General features: G+C 37.4%; 1 protein-coding gene across 5 annotated transcripts in view; it reads right to left on the bottom strand.

The window, feature by feature from the left end:
- Positions 1 to 21,724, bottom strand: part of COL24A1 (collagen type XXIV alpha 1 chain) — a 400,744-nt gene that overhangs the window by 309,274 nt on the left and 69,746 nt on the right. For all 5 annotated transcript variants that reach the window (XM_070367752.1, XM_005888435.2, XM_070367754.1 and 2 more), the window contains exons 7-8: positions 10,465 to 10,518; positions 7,041 to 7,094 (exon numbers count right to left, since the gene is read on the bottom strand). In XM_070367752.1, the coding sequence (XP_070223853.1) occupies positions 7,041 to 7,094; positions 10,465 to 10,518 (108 nt within the window). The remainder of the gene's footprint in view (positions 1 to 7,040; positions 7,095 to 10,464; positions 10,519 to 21,724) is intronic.

The raw sequence follows: 21,724 nt of genomic DNA, 5'->3' as shown, positions 1-21,724 counted from the left end.
AACTCACAACATCAGCAACGCATTTGACCCAGGAACTGCTAACTTCCAGTACAGTGCAGTGGCTCAAGGAGTTTTGCAAAGGAGAGGAGAGCCTTGAAGATGAGGCGAGTGGTGGTCAGCATCGTGAATTGACAATGACCAACTGAGAGGATCATCAAAGCTGATCCTCTTACAACTACACGAGATGTTGCCAGACCTCAACGATGACCATTCTACCAACTTTTGGCATTTGAAGCAAACTGGAAAGGTGAAAAAGCTAGCTAAGTGGGTGCCTCATGAGCTGACTGCAAGTCAAAAAAGTCATCATTTTGAAGTAACATCTTCTATGCAACAACAAACCATTTTTCTTGATCAGATTGTGAAATGCAATGAAAAGTGGCTCTTATATGACAACCAGCTCAGTGGCTGGACTGAGAAGAAGTTCGGAAGCAGTTCCCAAAGCTAAAGTTGCCTCCCAAAAAAGGTCCTAGTTACTTGCGGTCTACTGCCGGTCTGATCCACTACAGCTTTCTGAATCCCAGAGAAGCCATGATATCTGAGAAGTAGGCTCCGCAAATTGATAAAATGCACCAAAAATCGCAACTCCTGCAGCCAGCACTGGTCAAGAGAAAGGGCCCAATTCTCCTCCAGGAAACACCCCACTGCATGTTGCACAGTCAACGCTTCAAAGTTCAACAAATTGGGCTATAAAGTTTTGCCTCATCCACCACATTCACCTGACTTCTTGCCAACTGACTACCACTTCTTCAAGAATCTCAACTACTTTTTGCAGGAAAAAGGCTTCTATAGAAAGCAGGAAGCAGCAAATGCTTTCCAAGAATTTGTCAAATTTTGAAGCACAGATTTTTACACTACAGGAATAAAAAAACTTATTTCTCTTTGGCAAAAATGTGTTGATTGTAATGGTTCTTATTTTGATTAATAAAGATGTGTTTGAGCCTAGTTATAATGATATAAAATTCACGATCTGAAACTGCAATTACCTTTTCACCAACGTAATACTATTTGAGGTAAGACAATAATGTTCCTGAAGTTTTGAGAATAAGCAAAAAATTACATAGAAAAATGATACCAGGTAACTGGGGAGATTGAGACAAATCATAGGAAGAAGACTGTGCAAACCTCTCTAATCTACCTATCTCCCTTCCTTCTTCGAACATACTTCGCTCACGCCCACAATAGACTCCTGCCCACCTCTGTCCCAAATTCCTCACAATACTGACCTACAATGCTGCAGTGATAAAGAATCCGCCTGCAATGTAGGAGATTCAGGTTCAGTCCCTGGGTCAGGAAGATCCCCTGGAGATGGATATGGCAACCCACTCCAGTATTCTTGCCTGGAGAATGCAGAGGAGCCTGACAGGCTACAGTCCACAGGATTGCAAATAGTCAAACGTGACTTAGTGACTAAACATCAGCAACAACCTCCATTAATTAGTACTCAGTTTTTACTGCACCCCCCTTCAAGTCTAGCTGTCGTCCTTCTCAACTAGTTCTCATGGAGAAAAAGAGTAGGACACACTAACTCTTGAAACGCTGGTATACGAATGACGACAGTTGTTTTTTGAAGACAGAATTTTTTTTCTTTAAACTTTCTGGAAACGGAAATACTTATAGCCAAATGAATTTATCACAAATGTTAGAATGTCAATCACAAGAGGGAAATAACTTTGGGCAAAGGAATATTTCTGAAGTCCCACAAATTACACCACTTGGTAGGCAAGGGCTTGCCTGTGGGGGAGCTCAGTATGTGTTGCCTTGTTCTCAGCTTCCCCTACCATTAGTGGGAAGACACAGCGCAGAGGAGATGGTCCAAGTGGTGACAGCACAGCCCCTAAGCAGCAGCTTTTATATTAGACTCTCGGTGCTAAGCTTGAACTGGGAACCAACACAAAGTGAAAATGTGACTCTGCAGATTTTTACAGGAATATTGGGCAGATGAGAAGATGATCTATAAGCTATGGAACATAAGAATTCTCCTTATTTCTCTCTCCAGGCATGGATTTTCTTTTTATTGTTGTTCTCATCAAAATTCAGTATTGTTGTACCTCCTTAGTACTGTCCTTGTTTTGAATAATTATGAAAAGCTGTATAGGTTTTGAGTGATTGATAAATCATAATGCAGTCCACTTGATGTTTTCAGCTCTTTCAGCCTTTCCAACTTGGAAAGGGAAAGATATAATGGAAAGATCTTTTGTAATTTAACTAATTCCTAAGAATGCACATTGATTTATAATTATTACTACAAACATAGTAGTAGAATGTTTGGACATTCAGAAAAATACTGCCATACATTATTCATAACAATCTGTTTTAAAACGTGTGCCTCATATTTCACAATTGTTCTGAGTTATACCTTCATGTTAAGAAGTGCTTAACTGCTCCCATCTGACTTATCCTCCTGATTCTAGAAAAATGACTTCAATTGAAATCACTGTTAATGCTCTTACAATTTTAAATAGCAGACTTCCAATATTAATGTGGCAACTGATCAGCTATATTAAAATCCAATTTAAAAATTCACCTGGAGTCTAAGCTCAGATTTATGACTCTTGTCTTTCATCCAACCCAGCATGCACTCTCGATGTAACTTATCTGCTTTTTGGCACAAGCCTAGACACTTAGCGGGAAGTGAAAACATACTTCAGTTCCTAGGAAAATAAGAGTTATATTAAGGTGGCTAAATTGAGGCAACATAACCAGTCCATCTGGGGGAACATACTGCTTGTTAAACATGATGTAACACGGGTTCATAAAAGGTCAACAGGTGAGAGATAAAAGCAGAAAAGGCAGAAACCAACCCAAAAAATCTACAGTAGAGTGAAGAAAAATTGCTGCTGATTTACTTACTTTGTTATTTCTGTCTCAATATTATTTCTAGTTTTCAGAACATCTTACGTTAATCTTCTATCTCAAATTTTCATGAGCTGTCTATATTTCTACACACAATTTTCTTGCAGGTACTTCAAAGATTACTTGAAGGATTGAAATATTTTCAGATACTTCCAGAGAAAGGAATAATTAACTCATTATTATTTGTTACCCCAAACTATATTTGTTCCCTTGGCTTTCAGGAATAACAAAATTTTACTTTGCTTGAGAAAAAAGTAATGAAACACACATATAACAAATATTGGTATAATGAATAATATTAATGGGGAAACAGTATTTGAAGTTATTAAGAGAACAGTCATGACTTGGACTTGAGTCCTGTCAATTAATAGTCATATGGCCTTGAATAAATGACTTAACCATTTTATAATTCAATTAACTTATTTATGAATACTGAACATAGTATCTGTCTCAATGTGTGTTGTTTTTAAGATAAAAAGATTCAGCAGATAAATCTACATTGCACATAATAAAGGAGCTATTAATATTTATAATAATAATTATAATTCAAAAATAGTTTGCTAAAATATGTAATAAACTTCATACTAATCAAAACCCAAGTACTTTATTCACCTTTCATAATAAGCATAGACTGTTAAAAGCACAATGAATTCAGTATTAGTAAGTTTTATCTCTCAATCCTGCTATCATTCTGAGTCACCCTGAGCAATTAATTCTCTTAACCGCTCTAGGTTTATGTTAAATTTAACACAGAATGAATAACTTAAGTTCCTGTCTTGACCTTAAGAATTATTGTGGCATTTTAGCAATAGAACGGAAAGGATGAAAGAATAGGAGTTCTGGGTTATAACAAATATGAACTGTTATTCTAGGTTCTCCTAGCATGGATCCTATTTGCAGGAAGTAATTCTGAGAATGACTTAGGTGGTTAAAAAAATGAACTCATATTAGTAAATCCCATAAAGCAGCTCATAACCTACCTAAACATTCTACTGAATACTCAGTCTGGTCCTTTCCCACTTCATACAAACCATAAGAACAGTCTACCAAGCTCACTGCGAGTATATTTCTACCACACATTCATATTAAAGTAAGACATGCACACAGAAAGTGTGATGGAAACTTGTTCCAAGCCTGCTATGTGGAGAATTAGTTTAGGTTTAGATTGAGTCCTTATGTCCCTTTCCTGGCATACTTGTTTTTTTATTAATCTGTATACAGTTTCCATTATTAGACATACTCTGAAAAGAGGGGATACATTCTCAGAAAAACAAAAAAATCATCTCAAGTATTTCGACACTGTTTAGAACTACTGTCAAAACATAATGAACTATCGATGCTTCATTTACCACAAAGTAACTTGGTTTCTAAATATTTTCAACTAAACCTTCTCTAGAGAAAATTTAGTTTGTTGCTAACTGATAACATAGAGAGATAACTTCTACAGTGTCTATTTCTATTAATTAACATTACAAGCCAGATTTTTAAAGTTTGAACAAACTGTATAAGAGAGAAGAAGTCTGTGAAAGATATGTAATCCATGATCCAATTTGTTTAACTTCACACTATCTCACTTTACTAGACTTATACAGACCAAAAGTTACATATTCTTAATATTTTAAAATACTGATGAGCCAAGACTCATAATATGTGCATAAGTCTTTGGAAGATAGTATCTTCTGCTTTAAGTAAGTAAAACTTCACAGTTAAAAGTGATAATCTGCTCTAATAGTTAAAATCAGTCTTTTAAAAGTTTCTCTATATAGTATTTCTTTATACTCTCCTCTACACAGTAACTACTTACCCTTAATCAATAGTTTTTCACTTTCTGGAATGCTAATTTCATGAACCACAGGCATTATAAACCTTGGAAAATAACAATTAGTTTATTTTGTCTCATACACAATGTCATTCATCAAGATGCAATAACTGTATATTTAACAGCAAGTAAAATTAGTATGGTAATTTCCATAAGATTTTCTTTGATGCTATGCATCAGTACAGTTTCCTTAGGGGTCTACTTAGCAGTCAGAGGCATACTAAGTAGCATTACTCAAACAGACTCACAACTGTATAATAAGATCAATTTTAGTAGAAATGATCACTCTGCAGTTTCATGGAAGCAACCAATAACCTCAAATGACTTGTGAGATTCCAAGAACTATCTAGGAAGAAGACTAGTCTAAAAGCCATAAGAAAAATGGTGTGGTATGATCATGGGAGGAAAGATACTCCAAGAGATCAAAATGCTTTTAATCAATTTACAATTAGGAGGGTTTAGGAGGGAAGCAAACGGGGTCAGGATGCATTCCAAATCCAGAAAAACCGCTTATGGTTAAGATAAATTAACAGCTTGCTGTTTTTCTGACACTGTATTATCCCATTTCATGTTCCCAACAACTCCCCATGAAGTAGGTAGTATTATCTTCACATTTTATGGATAAGGCAACTAAGGCCTAGAAAGGGTAAGTAACCTGCCCAAGGTTGATGAAACCTAGAAAACGGAAGAGGGAATCTGAACAAATTAACCAGAGCTAGAATACCATCTTCAATCCAAAGGAAAAGGATATGATACACTAAGACACCAACACAGTTCATTATTAAATACATTTAGAGATCTACATGATGATAGGTGTCTAAATATATAAATAAATATTAAAGGTATTTAGACATTTACAGATGATACCAATCTAATGGGAGAAAGCAAAGAGGAAATAAAGAGCCTCTTGATGAGGGTGAAGGAGAAGAGTTAAAAAGCCAGTTTAAAACTCAATATTAAAAAACTAAGATCATGGCATCCAGTCCCATCACTTCATGGCAAAAAGAAGGGGAAAAGGTGGAAGCAGCAACAGATTTCCTCTTCTTGGGCTCTAAAATCACTGCAGATGGTGACTGCAGCCATGAAGTTAGAAGATGATTACTTCTTGGCAGGAAAGTTATGACAAACCTAGATAGTGTGTTAAAAAGCAAAGACATCACTTTACCATATAGTCAAGGCTATGGTCTTCCCAGTAGTCATGTATGGGAGAGTTGGACTATAAAAAAAGGCTGAGCAGCAAAGAATTGATGCTTTTGAACTGGTGCTGGAGAAGACTTGAGAGTCCCTTGGAAAGCAAGGAGATCAAACCAATCAATCTTAAAGGAAATCAACCCTGAATACTCTTTGGAAGGACTGATGCTGAAGCTGAAGCTCTAATACATCGGCCACCTGCTGCAAACAGCTGACTCATTGGAAAAACCCTGATGCTGGGCAAGACTGAAGGCAGAAGAAGTAGACAACAGAGGATGAGATGGTTGGATGGCATCACCTACTCAGTGGACATGAACTTGAGAAAACTCTGGGAGATGGTGAGGGACAGGGAAACCTGATGTGCTGTAGTCCATGGGGTCACAAAAAGTTGGACACAACTTGGCGACTGAACAACAGACATTTACATCAACTCAAATACTGCTCTCCAATATTTTGGGGCCTTTACTACCTTAGACAGAAATTTTGTATCTTCTTTATCCCCTGCAGAAAACCAAGAACTCAGTGTTTGGGAAAAAGACAAGCTGACTATATAGAGGAGAATTTATACTTGTGTTAATTCATGAAACTGCATACCACATTTTATAAAAATAATTATAGCAGCAGTGTTACTATTTCTTTTTACTTCAGAAAAAGCCTACTCATATGCACATGACTACTTTTTTTTACTTCCTATTCCCAGCTCTCACTTCTACTCTACTTAAGCTTCAGGCCTCACGTTTGTATACACCATGGCAGAGGTTATTAGTTCCTAATAAAATGAGAAACTCTTTAATAAAAAGTCAAATATCTTACCTATGTCCAAGGGTACCTCACTTTGAACATATAAAAGTCACAAAGTGACTTTAATGTTTCAGAAGTAGATTACTGCCCTAATATAATTGTAAAAACAGAGAAAATCTTCAATATTCTATCAGTGACTTTCTTCTGCATATGAATTTTGTCCCTTTTGTTATCTGAAGGGTTTTCTTATATTTTCTTAAGACTGTCATTGGTGGGCACCACTTTCCTGGATTAAGACAGCATCCTAATTCCTATTGCTGAGAAAAGGAATTAAAAACATTGACTTTGGGCTCAACATCAGAATGAGACCTTAGGGGTTGGAGAACTCCCAGATCCACATGGTACCCACACATGTCAAAATAAAACTACATCTTACCTTAACACCTTGCATACCAGGGGGCCCCATTAATCCAGAAAGACCTTGATCACCCTAAGAACAAAACACAAATGAAGCTTTAATATTATGAAAAAACTGAAAATTATGATTCCCATGCTGTAGGAGTTCATCTTGGCTGTCAAGATCTTACTTACTGATCTCCTCAATCTGGCTCAAGTTCCACGTGCTTTCTGAGAACTTCCTTGAGGCTCCCAACCCTTATATCTTTCAGTACTGATTACCTGGACAGTACTTCACCCTGTCCGTGGCCCTGCTGCTTTTTCTCTGATGTTCTTTTCTTTAGAAATGCCCTTACTTCCCAAATTTCCACCTTTTCCAAGGCTTACCATGTTTTAGAAATGTAAAGAAATCTATTTAAAAATTCTACCAGCACTTTATAACACAGGTGCAGAGGGCTCAGGTCTGCCTTTTTAGATGAGGACTCACAGGTTGGTGGGACTCCCACGTGGAACATCAGTGAACAGCTGGGGGATGGGGAGCAGGACTAGGTTCTTTCCCTGGTCCAGGACTAGGACTCTGGAGCAGGGAGAGGGGCACTTCCCTTTCCAGGGCTGCCCTGGTGCCTTCCACTGTAGTAATCAGAGTAACTGCAGTGAAAATTTTGGGGAGGACTGTGCTGGTCCACAGACTCAACAAATTAGAGCCTTCTGTCCCCATCCCTTCCCCCAGATTTGATGAGGGCTTGCAGAGCAGGGTAGGAGAAGGAGAAATTACACCAGTGAGGGGCAAGGAGTGTCTGTGGTGGGTGGAAGTGACAATAAGAGACACAGAGGAGGATGTGTAAATGACAAGGACAAAACATATCAAAAAGGAATGGGGGTAAAACCTTAAACCAGTTTACTTAAGGTACACTTTTTCTTTACTGCTGTTCCTTTCCCTCTTCCTGCTGTAACAAATTTATTGTGCATGGCAAAAAAAGTATGTTGTTTGAAAGAAAAGGAATACTTGGTTAATAATCCTAAATAAACTCCATAATGACTATTCATGTACTATTCATAGTACATAAATGTTTCATTGCATTATCTACTTTAATGTCAAGTTAAATAAACAGAAAAGAATGTTTCTGATTATTAACTATCAAGTGCTTTTCCATTTGTTCTAATATTTTATGTTCTTGTTCAATGTTTTATTAATATGGCATCCATCTGTTATGGCGTGATGGGTTTATACATATATTTTTTATACTTATTACTCTGATAGAAGGAAAAGAAAGCTACATTAGGAAACAGAAGACTGGAGGCTCATCCCCTACTAGCTCTAATCAAGGGTAGACCAGTTGATTTCCCTTCAAAATTCCTACATCTGAAAGCTGAGAATAAGAATAATATCACATTTGTCTTATGGGAAAGGAAAAGTTGCCATTATTTAAACTATCTTTGTTTGCCACTAAGGTCCCACAAGGAATTAAATATGTATGTGTGTTCTATGGGAGAAGGCAATGGCACCCCACTCCAGTACTCCTGCCTGGAAAATCCCATGGATGGAGGAGCCTTGAAGGCTGCAGTCCATGGGGTCACTGAGGGTCGGACATGACTGAGCGACTTCACTTTCACTTTTCACTTTCATGCACTGGAGAAGGAAATGGCAACCCACTCCAGTGATCTTGCCTGGAGAATCTCAGGGACGGGGGAGCCTGGTGGGGTCACATAGAATCGGCCACGACTGACGCGACTTAGCAGCAGCAGCAGCAGTGTGTCCTATTAGAGTTGTTACTTACTGGATATTACATGCTGAAGGACTAGACTCTGCATTGCTTATATTGTTTCATCACTGACTATTTATTATAAAAGTAGCTAAATGTTTAAAGATAAAATTCAATTGGGTCCCAATCCCACTATACTCACACTAATTTATTGTTCATATTTTATTTGAATTTATATTGTATATGTATAAATATCCTGCTTCTTCAGTATAACTGAACCTAATTTTATGTAAATATGATTTCTAAGAAAATTTTTAAAATTTTACCATTTTAGAAATGTCTTCATTTTGAAAATTGTATTTCACTTAAAGCTTAATGAAAACATGTTATGAAGTCTTAAATCTTATGACTTTTTCCTATATGTACAGGTTGTACATGAGTAACTCAAAAACTTTAAAAAACAAGACTGACATACTCCCTAGTCTCAACTCACAGACTGAATCATCCTATATTTTGTACAGAAACTGTACACACACTGAACCACCCTATACTTTGTACAGAGAGGCCACAAGCGAATATTAAAAATAAGCATTTGATAAAATCTGAATGCTTAATTTGGGGAGATTATTTAAATCACTCACCAAAAGAGAGTGGATGTCTAATTTCTCAATTTTAAGAAATCAAATGTCTCATATTTACACATTTTTAAACATGGTATCTATATTTCTCAGATTGAAGAATTTTCTTCCTCATAATTAAGGGATGAATGAAAATATTGTTTCTAATAATAAACTTCCATTCTTTTTCTAACTTATTTAGTCAGTGAACTCAGTTCCATCACAGCAATGAAATTCTTACAATTCTAGATTAAATTTGATAATTTGTTGGTATAATATCCATTAATGTGAGGTAATTTTTCTTAAATTTACAAGAGTTTATGTAAACCAATTAAAAGATCAGATTACAACCCAAGAACCACAAAAATTATTCAGGGATTTTAAAAGTTTGTGACTGTATACCACATAAACAAAAACATTATTGTATCACATTCATCAAGTGCATGACTAAATAAAGCTTCCCAGATATATGCCTAAATACTCAACTTGTATTCATTCTCACTGGAAAACAGTATCTTCCTCCTAAAAAAGATTTTTGTTGCTATCGTTACTTTGAAATATTAGTTTCTTTTTACCTAAAGGCATATGTGTGTGTATTTGAGAGCATTATAAAACGAAAAGCATACTGTATTGAAAGTTAGAAAATTAAGGTATATCATTAATTCTTCCACTTGCTAACTACTTAAATTCCATAAATCCTCTTTTCTCAACTGGAAAAAAAAATAATGATGACAGCCTCCGTCACTGTTACTGTGAGACTTAAACAAGATAAAGTACATAGAACCATTCTAAAAAAGGTGTAAAATGGCATTAGAATTTATAATGGGATCCATACTAATAGCCACATTCTTGAGGTTAGGACCAAAAACATCTTGTTCTAATTTTTTGCCCCATCTGTTCCTAGTTGGCAGGAAGCACAAGAGCATGCAAGAATGGACATTCAGTAAGATTAATTATATGATTTTAACTGATATGTTAGGCTGATGACACCATTTACTTGATTCTTCAAATATTTCTTCATTAAAATCCAATAGTTATTACATACTTTGAAATCAAGTAAAATCTATATTTTTAAAAAAGTAAAAGTTATTTTTAAATGCTTGAACTATATCAACAAGATTTTATTTCATGGACAAGTAATTACCTTTTCTCCAGAAAGAGCTTGATCTGGGGAAAAACCTGGATCTCCTTTAGGTCCCTAAATAAAACAGTTATAAAACACTTGATGAAACATAAATTACATATATCATACTTCGTCAGTTGCATGTAATGTCATGCACTATATACAGTTTATATGGTATTGAATAAAATTACACATTTTAAATTAAGATGAATATAGATTACTTATCTTTTTAATGTATATTTCATTTATCCTTAATTTTAAATGTTGAGAAGATTCCTAGAAATTTCCCAGACATAGCTGATTTTTCTAATCAATAAAGTTATACTAAAATTGAAACATTTCTTTTGAGAACTACATATTGTGACATCAGTTCAGTTCAGTCACTCAGTCATGTCTGACTCTTTGTGACCCCATGGACTGCAGCACGCCAGCCCTCCCTGTCCATCACCAACTCCCGGAGCTTGCTCAAACTCATGTCCATCGAATCAGTGATGCCATCCAACCATCTCATCTTCTGTCATCCCATTCTCTTGCCATCAATCTTTCCCAGCATCAGGGTCTCTTAAAATGAGTCAGCTTTTTGCATCAGGTGGCCAAAGTATTGAAGCTTCAGCATTAGTCCTTCCAATGAATATTCAGGACTGATTTCCTTTAGGATTGACTGGTTCAATCTTCTTGCAGTCCAAGGGACTCTCAAGAGTCTTCTCCAACACCACAGTTCAAAAGCATCAACTCTTCAGCACTCAGCTTTCTTTATGGTCTTTGTGACATATTGAGTTATAATTTTTAGAATGGGGAAATGTTATTTTTAGTGGAAAAAAAACTGCTTATACTAATTTTCCAAATTTTAAGACATTATTCTAAGTTTAAATATTTTCCAAAATCTTGCAATGTACCGTTCATTGTGTGCATGCTCAGTTGTGTCCTATTCTTTGCAACCCCATGGACTGTAGCCTGTCACACTCCTCTGACCATAGAATTTTAGAGGCAAGAATACTGGAGCGGGTTGCATTTTTTCCTCCAGGGGATCTTTCCCTGTGGCTCCTGCATTGGCAGGTGGATTCTTTACCACTGAACCACCTGGGAAGCCCAAAGTACATGCATTACTTTTACAATAAAAATAACCCCCAAAAAAAAACCCTCTAACTGGCAAAATTCTTTTTCTTGTTATAAAATAGATATTTTTCATACTCTGGAAATCTTTTATACTTTAAGAGAAATATGACTTCATATTTCAATCTAAAACTTTGGGTACAACAGTAAAATCAACTTTTTTTTATTATTCATCATTGCTTAGTTGCTCAGTCCTATTTGACTATTGTTATGCTATGCTAAGTCACTTCAGTCGTGTCCAACTCTGTGTGACCCCAGAGATGGCAGCACACCAGGCTCCCCCATCCCTGGGATTCTCCAGGCAAGAACACTGGAGTGGGTTGCCATTTCCTTCTCCAATGCATGAAAGTGAAAAGAGAAAGTGAAGTCGCTCAGTCGTGTCCAACTCCTAGAGACCCCATGGACTGCAGCCCACCAGGCTCCTCCATCCATGAGATTTTCCAGGCAAGTGTACTGGAGTGGGGTGCCATTGCCTTCTCCGATTTGACTATTACACACTAGGAAAAATATTTCCTTTTCTATTTCACTCTTCATAAAATAAAGAATTGAGATTATCATTCAGATTCTGACTTCACTACTATTCTCAGCTAATAATAGATAATTTTCCATTCCTAAAATTTATTTCCACCCTACGGGAAACAGGGAAACTGTTATGTCTTCCTTCACATATTCAGGAATAATTTTTTTTTCTTTCACTCCACAGATATTTACTGAACAACTTCCTGAACACTTAGGAATGAACAAAACAGGTAAATTATCTGTTCTCTTTAGGCTGACATTACACTGTGATTAAAAAAAAAAGAATAAACAACTATCTATAAAAGAAACATTTAAAATACAGTTTCTTGTATAGATAAGCGTCAGAGAGAAAGCAGGAGCTGGAGAAGGGAACTGTGACCAGCAGGGGCTTTGAGGGCTCCCTTCTTGTGTACAGTGGGCAGAACCATCCCTAAGAAGGGTATCTGACCAGAGAACTGAAAGACGTAAGGGAGGGAGTTGTAAATTTATCTGGAGGAAGATCACAAAGAGCATCCCCAGCAGAGGAAAAGAGTACGTGCAAAGGGCCTGAGATTTACCTGAAAAACAGCAGGCTACCCAATGTAACAGGAGCAAAGGGGAGAGAGAGAGGTGTGTACTTCAGAGAGACAAATTGGGCTGGAACACAAAGGGAATTATTAGGCCTTATTTGTGGCTTGGCTTTTACTCCGATCTATCTTCTGATATACCATTGGCTATAGTGTTGAAGAGACATTATGGGAGTTGCAAATTCAAAACACATATTGAAGGCAGAGCTGACAGAATTTTTTTTCCCAGGATGGGAAGTGAAAGAGACAGATTGGCATCTAGTCCATAAACAATGGGGAAATGATTAATGGAAAAGATCAGGGAGAAGAGAAGGACTAGATATCAGCTGTAGTTCTCTCTTGGACATGTTAAAAGCAAGGTGTCTCTTGGATTTTCAAGTGGAGATACTGTGTGTACTGTTGGATGCTGAGTCTGGAAATCAAAAGTCACCAGAATATAAATTGTATATGAAACCATAATGAAAGAGGAGAGTGAAAAAGTTAGCTTAAAACTCAACATTCAAAAAGTGAAGATCACACCATCCGGTCCCATCACTTCATGGCAAATAGATGGGGAAAAAATGGCAACAGTGACAGACTATTTTCTTGGGCTCCAAAATCACTGTAGAGGGTGACTGCAGCCATGAAATTAAAGGACACTTTCTCCTTGGAAGAAAAGCTATGGCAAACCTAGACAGCATATTCAAAAGCAGAGTCATTATGTTGCTGACAAAGGTCTGTTTAGTCAAAGCTATGGTTTATTCAGTAGTCATGTACGGATGTGAGAGTTCGATCATAAAGAAGGCTGAGCACTGAAGAACTGATGCTTTCAAAGTGCAGTGCTAGAGAAGACTCTCGAGAGTTCCTTACAGCAAAGTGATCAATCCAGTCAATCCTAAAGTAAATCAACCCTAAATATTCACTAGAAGAACTGATGCCAAAGCTGAAGCTCCAATACTTGGGCTTCTGATGCAAAGAGCTGACTGACTGGAAAAGACTCTGATGCTGGGAAAGATTTAACGTAGGAGAAGGGGGTGACAGAGGATGAGATGGTTGGATGGCATCATCTACTCAATTGAACATGAGTTTAAGCACACTCCAGGAGATAGTGAAGGATAGGGAAGCCTGGTATGCTGCAGTCCATGGGGTTGCAAAGAGTCAGACACGACTGAATGACTGAACAACAATTGAAACTAGATGTAAATACAGAGAAAAGCAGAAGGAGGATGGTTCACTAAATATGTTCCAATATTTAAAAACTGTAGGAGGAAAGACAGAAAGGGAGAATGAAGTGATACAGCAGGTCAGTCGGAAAGGCAAACAAAGTGACTACGGGGCCTCCAAGCGTAGAGAAGACATTTTCAGAATGAAGCCATGGCCAACTGTGTCCACAGCTCCTGAAAAACAAGTCTGGGTGAGATGCTGTTGAGAAAGACAGAAGTGGTTGGTGACCTTGACAGGTACCATATCAGTGGAGTGGTCAAGAATATGTGAAAGTCATGGGTGGTAAGACAGGAGCTTTGACTAATAAGACAAGTAGAGAAAAAAGGGGAGTACACCTTATTTTGTGAGAAAGATGTGAGTTCAAAGAGAAGCCTTAGGCTTTCAAAAAATTTTAACATGGAAACTAGTATATCAAGCTATTTTGTTGACAGCAACGATCTAGGAAAGAGGGAAAAATTGAGCATAAGTTGGGAGAAATGCGTACTTCTCTTGAGTATGTCTCACGGATCCAGGGTCCAAGCAGAGACATTTCAGTAGGGACAATTAATCTGGTTCAAACAACAATTCCAAAGGTAGAATATATGGGTACAGATGTCAGGTCGCTAGCCTTGGTAATGGGAAAAAACATAAGAGCTAATTCTCATCTGACTGCTTCTAATTTCTCAGTGAAATAAAATGTGAGGCCTACAGCTTAAAGTTTGGAGAAGGCAATGGCACCCCACTCCAGTACTCTTGCCTGGAGAATCCCATGGACAGAGGAGCCTGGTAGGCTGCAGTCCATGGGGTCGCTAGGAGTCGGACACGACTGATCGACTTCACTTTCACTTTTCACTTTCATGCATTGGAGAAGGAAATGGCAACCCACTCCAGTGTTCTTGCCTGGAGAACCCCAAGGATGGGGGAGCCTGGTGGGCTGCCGTCTATGGGGTCGCACGGAGTCGGACACGACTGAAGTGACTTAGCAGCAGCAGTAACAGCTTAAAGTTAGAGGTGGGGAGTGGATATGGGAGGAATGCTTTCCAACAGCACTCTAATGAAAGGAAGACAAAAAGTCCTTCATGTTCTCCAGTAAGTCTTTTCATTTTACAGATTAGAAACAAGTCTTCATTGGCAGAAGTGCCAAAAAAAAAAAAAAAAAGCGTAAAATATTTTAATTTAAGCATCAAAAAAAAAATGTTTAAGGAAAAAGTTGTTTTCCAGTCTGACCTATTCCCTTTCATAGCTAATCACTACTTCCACCACTAGTACAATTTTAGATCATTGGTTACAAAATTATAGGACCTCACAAATGGATTTAGGATTATCTTAGTATTTAAGAACTGAACTCTTCATCTAAAAAAAAGAAACTTAGAACTCATGAAATTTTAGAGCTTATCTAGCAAATCCCTTTATAGATAAAGCAATAAGGTGCAAAAATATTAATTAAGACTGTCTAGAAAAGTATCAATAAATTGGGTCAACTTTGTTTCTCATTATCACAATATCTGTTAAAGTAAAATTGTATTTTTTTACACATTTTAATTTTCTATTATAAAGCCTAACTAATTGATTTGAAGTAATATTTTAAAAAAATTTAAAAAGAACTTAAATGACAGCCATTGAGAAATTTGAATAAAACTTTTTATGGCCAATGTTTTTACTTTTAATTCTTACACTAAAAACTCTTATTTTTAGGTCCAATCTGAATTTTCTGAAAGTGAAAGTCACTCAGTTGTGTCTGATTCTTTGTGACCCCATGGACTATACAGTCCAAGGAATTCTCCAGGCCAGAATACTGGAGTGGGTAGCCTTTCCCTTCTCCAGGGGATCTTCCCTACCCAGGGATTGAACCCAGGTCTCCCTCATTGCAGGCAGATTATTTACCAGCTGAGCCACCAGGAAAGCCCAAGAATACTGGAGTGGGTGGCCTATTCCTTCTCTAGCGGATGTTCTCAACCCAGGAATCAAACCAGGATCTCCTGCATTGCAGGTGGATTCTTTACCAACTGAGCTATCGGGTAAGCCCTGAGTTTTCTATTATATATCAACTTCCTTAATATAATTATCTTTCAACTTTCTTGACATCATCTTCTAATCTGACATTTCATCTTCCACTTAAAAAAAATCACTGAAAAGTGGAAGAAAGTAATCAATTAAGCAATAAAAACCAGATGTAAAGACAAACTGTTTTCTTATTCGTAAGCTTTATACCTCTTGGCAACATATTTAAAGAGATATGTCAAGTCTCTTTTACTGACACACAAAGACACTTGAGTGTACTGATAAAGTCATAATCTAGAACCAGAAATTTAAGTCAGCATGAGGAAAATGTTTTTAACCTGGCCAGTTGTGCACTGATCCTAGCATAAAATGCATAAGAAAGAGATTATTGAACATGCCAATTTTGTCTGAAACGTCAAGGAAGTAGGACATACTTTTCTGCATTTAAGGGAAACACTCCAAAATTTCTTACTTATATTTCCTCTTATTTTGTATTTATTCTATGATTCCTGAAACACTTCTAGCCACACTTGATTGGCTTTTTACAAACTCCTTGGAATTAAAAATAATGTTTATAAATTAAATAATCAAACTAAGATATTAAACCCACAAAGATGTTAGAATAGTATTTAATAGTATTAAAAATAACAGTAGTAAATACAATCATATAGAAACATTTACAATTTTTGTAACACAAGGTAAACACAAACATCGTAAAAATGTTTACAATTATGGCCATCTTGAAAAGCAGAGAACATTTGGATGAATTACTGATGAAGCAGAAATACTGAAAATAATTTGGAATGTAAAATTTCAGAGTATGAATAAGCTAAATTGGGAGAGTATCACAAAGGAAACATTAAATGACATGATCCTGAGGTAGCACCACTTGAATATTCTTGGCTTTAGTGTGAGCAATAACTACACAAGCTCTATAATCTCAATTTTAAGCCTTATGCTCTCTAACCAACACCTTATCTTTATAGCTCACTCTAAGCCCTTATAACTTTAGCAATTATTTGACTCACTGGAATTACTAATATGGGATCCCACTACATTTTCACTCTCATCCCCTATGTGGCCTCACTTTCCATCTCTGGAAAGCCTAAATTCCAGTGTCTTATATTCTAATTAATTCCTTGCATACGTAAGTAACACCACTGCCTGTTTCTTTCTCTGTCATAGTTTACCTGGAAAATCTTAAATATAAACTCCACTTACTCTGACCCTACCCAGAGTGGGTAATGTAAGAGAAAACAATCATGATGACAAACCTCACATTAAATTCATGACTTATACTGATTTTGTCTTATTTTGTCTTTTGATGTGTTCAGTAGTTGCTTAGTCAATTCACTTTCCCATTTTTCATAGATGATTATTTCCTAACTTCTCTCTCTTCACTCTCAGCTGATTATCTTGCTTTCAGCTTTGATAAGCTCTTGTAACCAAATCCACTATATCTCTCCTTAATCTGTTCCAAAATACTCTGTCATCACAACCAAACTCCCCAGGACATCATTGGTGAACTGTCTTCCCTACATTATTTTAATTTTTACATCTAAGATAATTGCTGTTGCCAAGTAGACACAATGTAATTTCTCCGATCTTAAAAAACAACTTTCCTTGAGCCCACATCTCCCTTCTCTGCTCCATTATACTGTTTCCTTTTAGAGAAAACTCCTAGAAAGTTGTCTGTGTTAACTAGACGACTTCCTCTCCTGCCATTCCTTCTTAGATCTACCCTACTCAGGCTTTCGTCCCTATTACTATCCTACCTTATTGATCATTCTTTCTCAGTTCCCTCTATTAGTTCCTCTTCATCTTCCTAATTGAATTCTGAAGTAACCCAAGACTCAGTCCTGGGACATTTCTCTTCAATGTCTACATTCATCCCCAAGTGATCTCATCAGTTCAATAGCTTTAAATTCCATATATACAATGATGACTCTGAAATGTATCCTTTTAGCTACAATATCTTCCCTGAGCTCCAAATCCATTTACTCTTATTATATATCTCCACTTGGATGTTAGTCATCTCAAATTGAGTATGATCAAAAAGCAATTCTTGGGAATTGACAGTGTCAGGGTTGCATGTCTGCAATTAATCCTCCTGCAGATTATAACTATGAACTCAAAACAGGATACATAAAACAACTACTTGAAAACACAGGAGAACAATTTAAAAAAAAAAGGCTGGAGGGTATTCAATTTTTGAAAGAAGAATCCACACTTGGTGTAATACACATTTACACAGCCTTTCTCCTAAGGACATTTCCAAGTCTGCATGGAGTAGCTGGAATTCAAGCAGAAAAACAAACTTTTTGGCTAATGGTATCAGAAGACAGAGTGTAGGAGTACCAGAATGATTGTAAATTAAGGGAGAAAATCCTAGAAAGAAAGTCAGCTTCCCCAAAAACTTAAATATAGACTTTCTTCAATTCTTGGCTGATCCTGACATGCATTTTCATGAGATAGATTCCAAAAAGCTTGGCAGAAGGCAACAGCTAAAGGGCTAAGAGAATTAACAAATTTGAGCTGCTGCTCATTACAGAGGAAAGTTTGGGGTTTGATCCACATCATTTTAGAGGAACATGGTAAATATTTGAATAAACACCTTTCCCCTAAAACTGAGGAAGAGTTATACTTTAGAAGCAAATACTATATTCTTGGACTAATGGACTTGCACTAAAACTGCAAGCAAACACTGAAATATGCCCTTTAAGTGTTTCTAAACCTGTAAAAGTTTAAGGTGATAAGCCAGTTATTTCAGTGCATACAGAACAAAAATCAAGTCTCCAAAGGACAAAAAGGGTTTCCCTGATGTCTAAGCAGGTCAAGAATCCTCCTGCAATGCAGGAGACACAAAAGACGTGGGTTTGATCCCTGGTTTGGGAAGATCTCCCATAGGAAGAAATAGCAATTCACTTCACTATTCTTGCCTAGGATATTCCATGGACAGAGGAGCCTGGTGGGCTACAGTCCAAAGGGTTGCAAAGAGTTGGACATGACTAAGCAGACACAAAGACAAAAAGAGGTCAAGTCCTCAAGAGGACTGATGTTAGAATTAGCAGTTGAGGATTTTATTAATTACTGACTGAGCAACTGAACTGAACTGAACTGAATAAATATGTTCAAGGACTTAAAGGAAAGGATGATCATAATGAGTGAACAATTATCAACAGACAGATGAAAACTATATAAAAAAGCAACTAAAAACCTAGAACAGATGATAAAATATCTGAAATAAAAATTTACTGGATGGTATTAACACCATGTTAGAGAAGGCAGAAGTAAAGTTTAGTGAACTTAAAGGTAGATCCATAGAAGTTATCTGAAGAAGAGGAAAAAAATACATGGCAAAAATGAACAGAGATCTAGTGACCTATGGGACAATATTGAGTAGTCTAACATACATGTAAATGGAGTCCCAGAAGGAAAGGAGAGAAATAATGGGACAGAAAGATTATTTGAAAAAGTAATGGCCAAAAATGCCCCAAATTTATTTAACAATTTTTTAATAGGTTAAAAGGCATTCAGTGAAGCCCAAATAAGAAACATCTAAAGGATTCAAACCCTTCATATATCATAGTAAAGCTACTAAAAGCCAGATTAAGATAAAAGCCTTAAGATATTCTGTGAAAAATTACACATCATATTGAAAGAAATAATAATGTTGGCTAAATTCTCATCAGAAACAGTAAAGGCCAAACGATGAGAACAAGCAGACATGCTTAAAGTACTTGAAGAAAAACATTCTCAACCAAGATTTCTTTACTCAATAAATTTTTAACCATCCTTCAAAAAAATGTAGACAAATTTCAGGTAAACAAAAACCAAGAGAAATCATCGCCAGTAGAACTGTACTCCAAGAATATTGAAGGAATTTCTTCTAGCGAATGAGAAGTGACACCAGATAGAAACTCAGATCTATAAGAAGGAATTAAGAGCTCTGGAAATGAAAATAAATCCCTTGCTTGTTTCTTCTAATTTCCTTAAAAGACTGATTACTTAATACAGAAATTATTGCATTGTACTATTGGGTTTATAATGATATAGATGTAAAATAAATAACAACACAAAATATGGGAGAATAATAGGTAAATAATTGTATGAGTCATATTCTACATGAAATATTACCATATTAATTCCAAGTAAACAACAATAAGTTAATAATGCATATTGTAATCCCTAAAGCAATGACTAAAGATCAGAGATACAGCTGAAATGCCAAGAGAGAAATTAAATCGAATAATAAAAAATATTTGATTATCCAAAAAGAAGGTAGAAAAAAGGAATAAAGGAGCCAAACATATGGGAGAAATAGAAAAGAAATGACAATGCAGAAGAGTAAGACCCAATCATACAAAAATTATACAAGTATAAATGAACTTAATGCTCTAATGAAAAATCAGAGATCATCAGCCTGGATAAACTTGAAGATCCCACTACACAATATCTATAAGAGATGCAATTTAAATATAGAAAAGGAAAGGAAAGGAAATTTATATAGTATACAGACAAAAAGCACTAAAAAGTTGGTGTGCCTATATTACTAACACATTAGACTTCAAAAAGATGAGAATTAGGGGAGGAGCTAAGATGGTGGAGGATTAGGAAGGGGAGAACACTTTCTCCCCCACAAATTCATCAAAGAACATTTAAACGCCGAGTAAATTCCACAAAACAACTTCTGAATGCCGGCAGAGGACATCAGGCACCCAGAAAAGCAACCCAAGTCTTCGAAAGGAGGTAGGAAAAAATATAAAAGACAAAAAAAGAGACAAAAGAGGGAGGGATGGAGTTCCAACCCAGGAAGGGAGTCTTAAAAAGAGAGAAGTTTCCAAACATCAGGAAACCTTCTCACTGCCGAATCTGTGCCGAGCTTTGGAAGCACAGAGGGCAACATAACAGGGAGTAAAAATAAATAAACAATTAAAACCCGCAGATTGGGAGCCCTACGGTAACTCCCCCAGCGGAGAAGCAGCGCAGACGCCTGCACACGCCACTAGCAAGAGGGGGCTGGGCAGGGAGGCGCGGCGCGGGCTGCGTCGCTTAGAGTAAGGATCTGGCCTGAATAACCTGAGCACTATCTGAGTGAAATAATTTGGGCTAGCAAACCAGACTGTGGGATATCTACCACGCGAAAAGCCAGCTCTAACCTAAGACACTGCCAGGCCCGTGCACGGAACAAAGGACTGAACAGAGATAGCTGGCGGCAGACCATCCCCCGCCAGTGACAGGCAGCCAGAACCGGAAGGGGGCAATCGCAACCCCAGAGAGATGTTATCTATAAAACTGTAAGCAGGCTTCTTTGCTAACTAAAACTTCTTGGGGGTCTGGACGGTCAACATCTGCCTGAGAAGGTGCACTGGTTGTACACCTAGATAACCGAGCGGTGGGGAGGTGATAAGTCACAGCAATCACGCTCGCCAGACACCTCATCACCTGAGCTGCTCGGACCTGGGAAGGGCACAAAACGCAGGCCCAACAGAGTCTGTGCCTCTGAGGACTACCCGAGTGCCTGAACCTGAGCGGCTTGGACCTGGGAGGTGCAGGCAGCCCAGGGCCGGCCACGGATGGTTCCCAGCGGAGCAACCTAGAGCCTGAGCAGTGTGGGCAGGGAGGCTACACGCACCGTGACTGGGGGCAGACCCAATGTGGCTGAGGCACTGCAAGCACACGCCAGTGTTATTTGTTTGCAGCATCCCTCCCTCCCTCCCCACAGTGCGATGGAACAAGTGAGCCTGGAAAAAAAAAAAAAAGTGTCCTCCACCGTCCACTTCATGTCAGGGTGGAAACCAGACACTGAAGAGACCAGCAAACAGAAGAAGCTATAACAGCTATAGGCAATAGATTAAAACCCTGTGTTTACTACCGACTACATAGGAAGGGGCCTATAG

Source organism: Bos mutus, chromosome 3 (assembly GCF_027580195.1).
Source record: "Bos mutus isolate GX-2022 chromosome 3, NWIPB_WYAK_1.1, whole genome shotgun sequence".
Lineage (NCBI taxonomy): Eukaryota > Metazoa > Chordata > Mammalia > Artiodactyla > Bovidae > Bos > Bos mutus.
The sequence above is the reverse complement of the archived record's forward strand: the minus strand, read 5'-3'. Positions and strand labels throughout refer to the sequence as shown.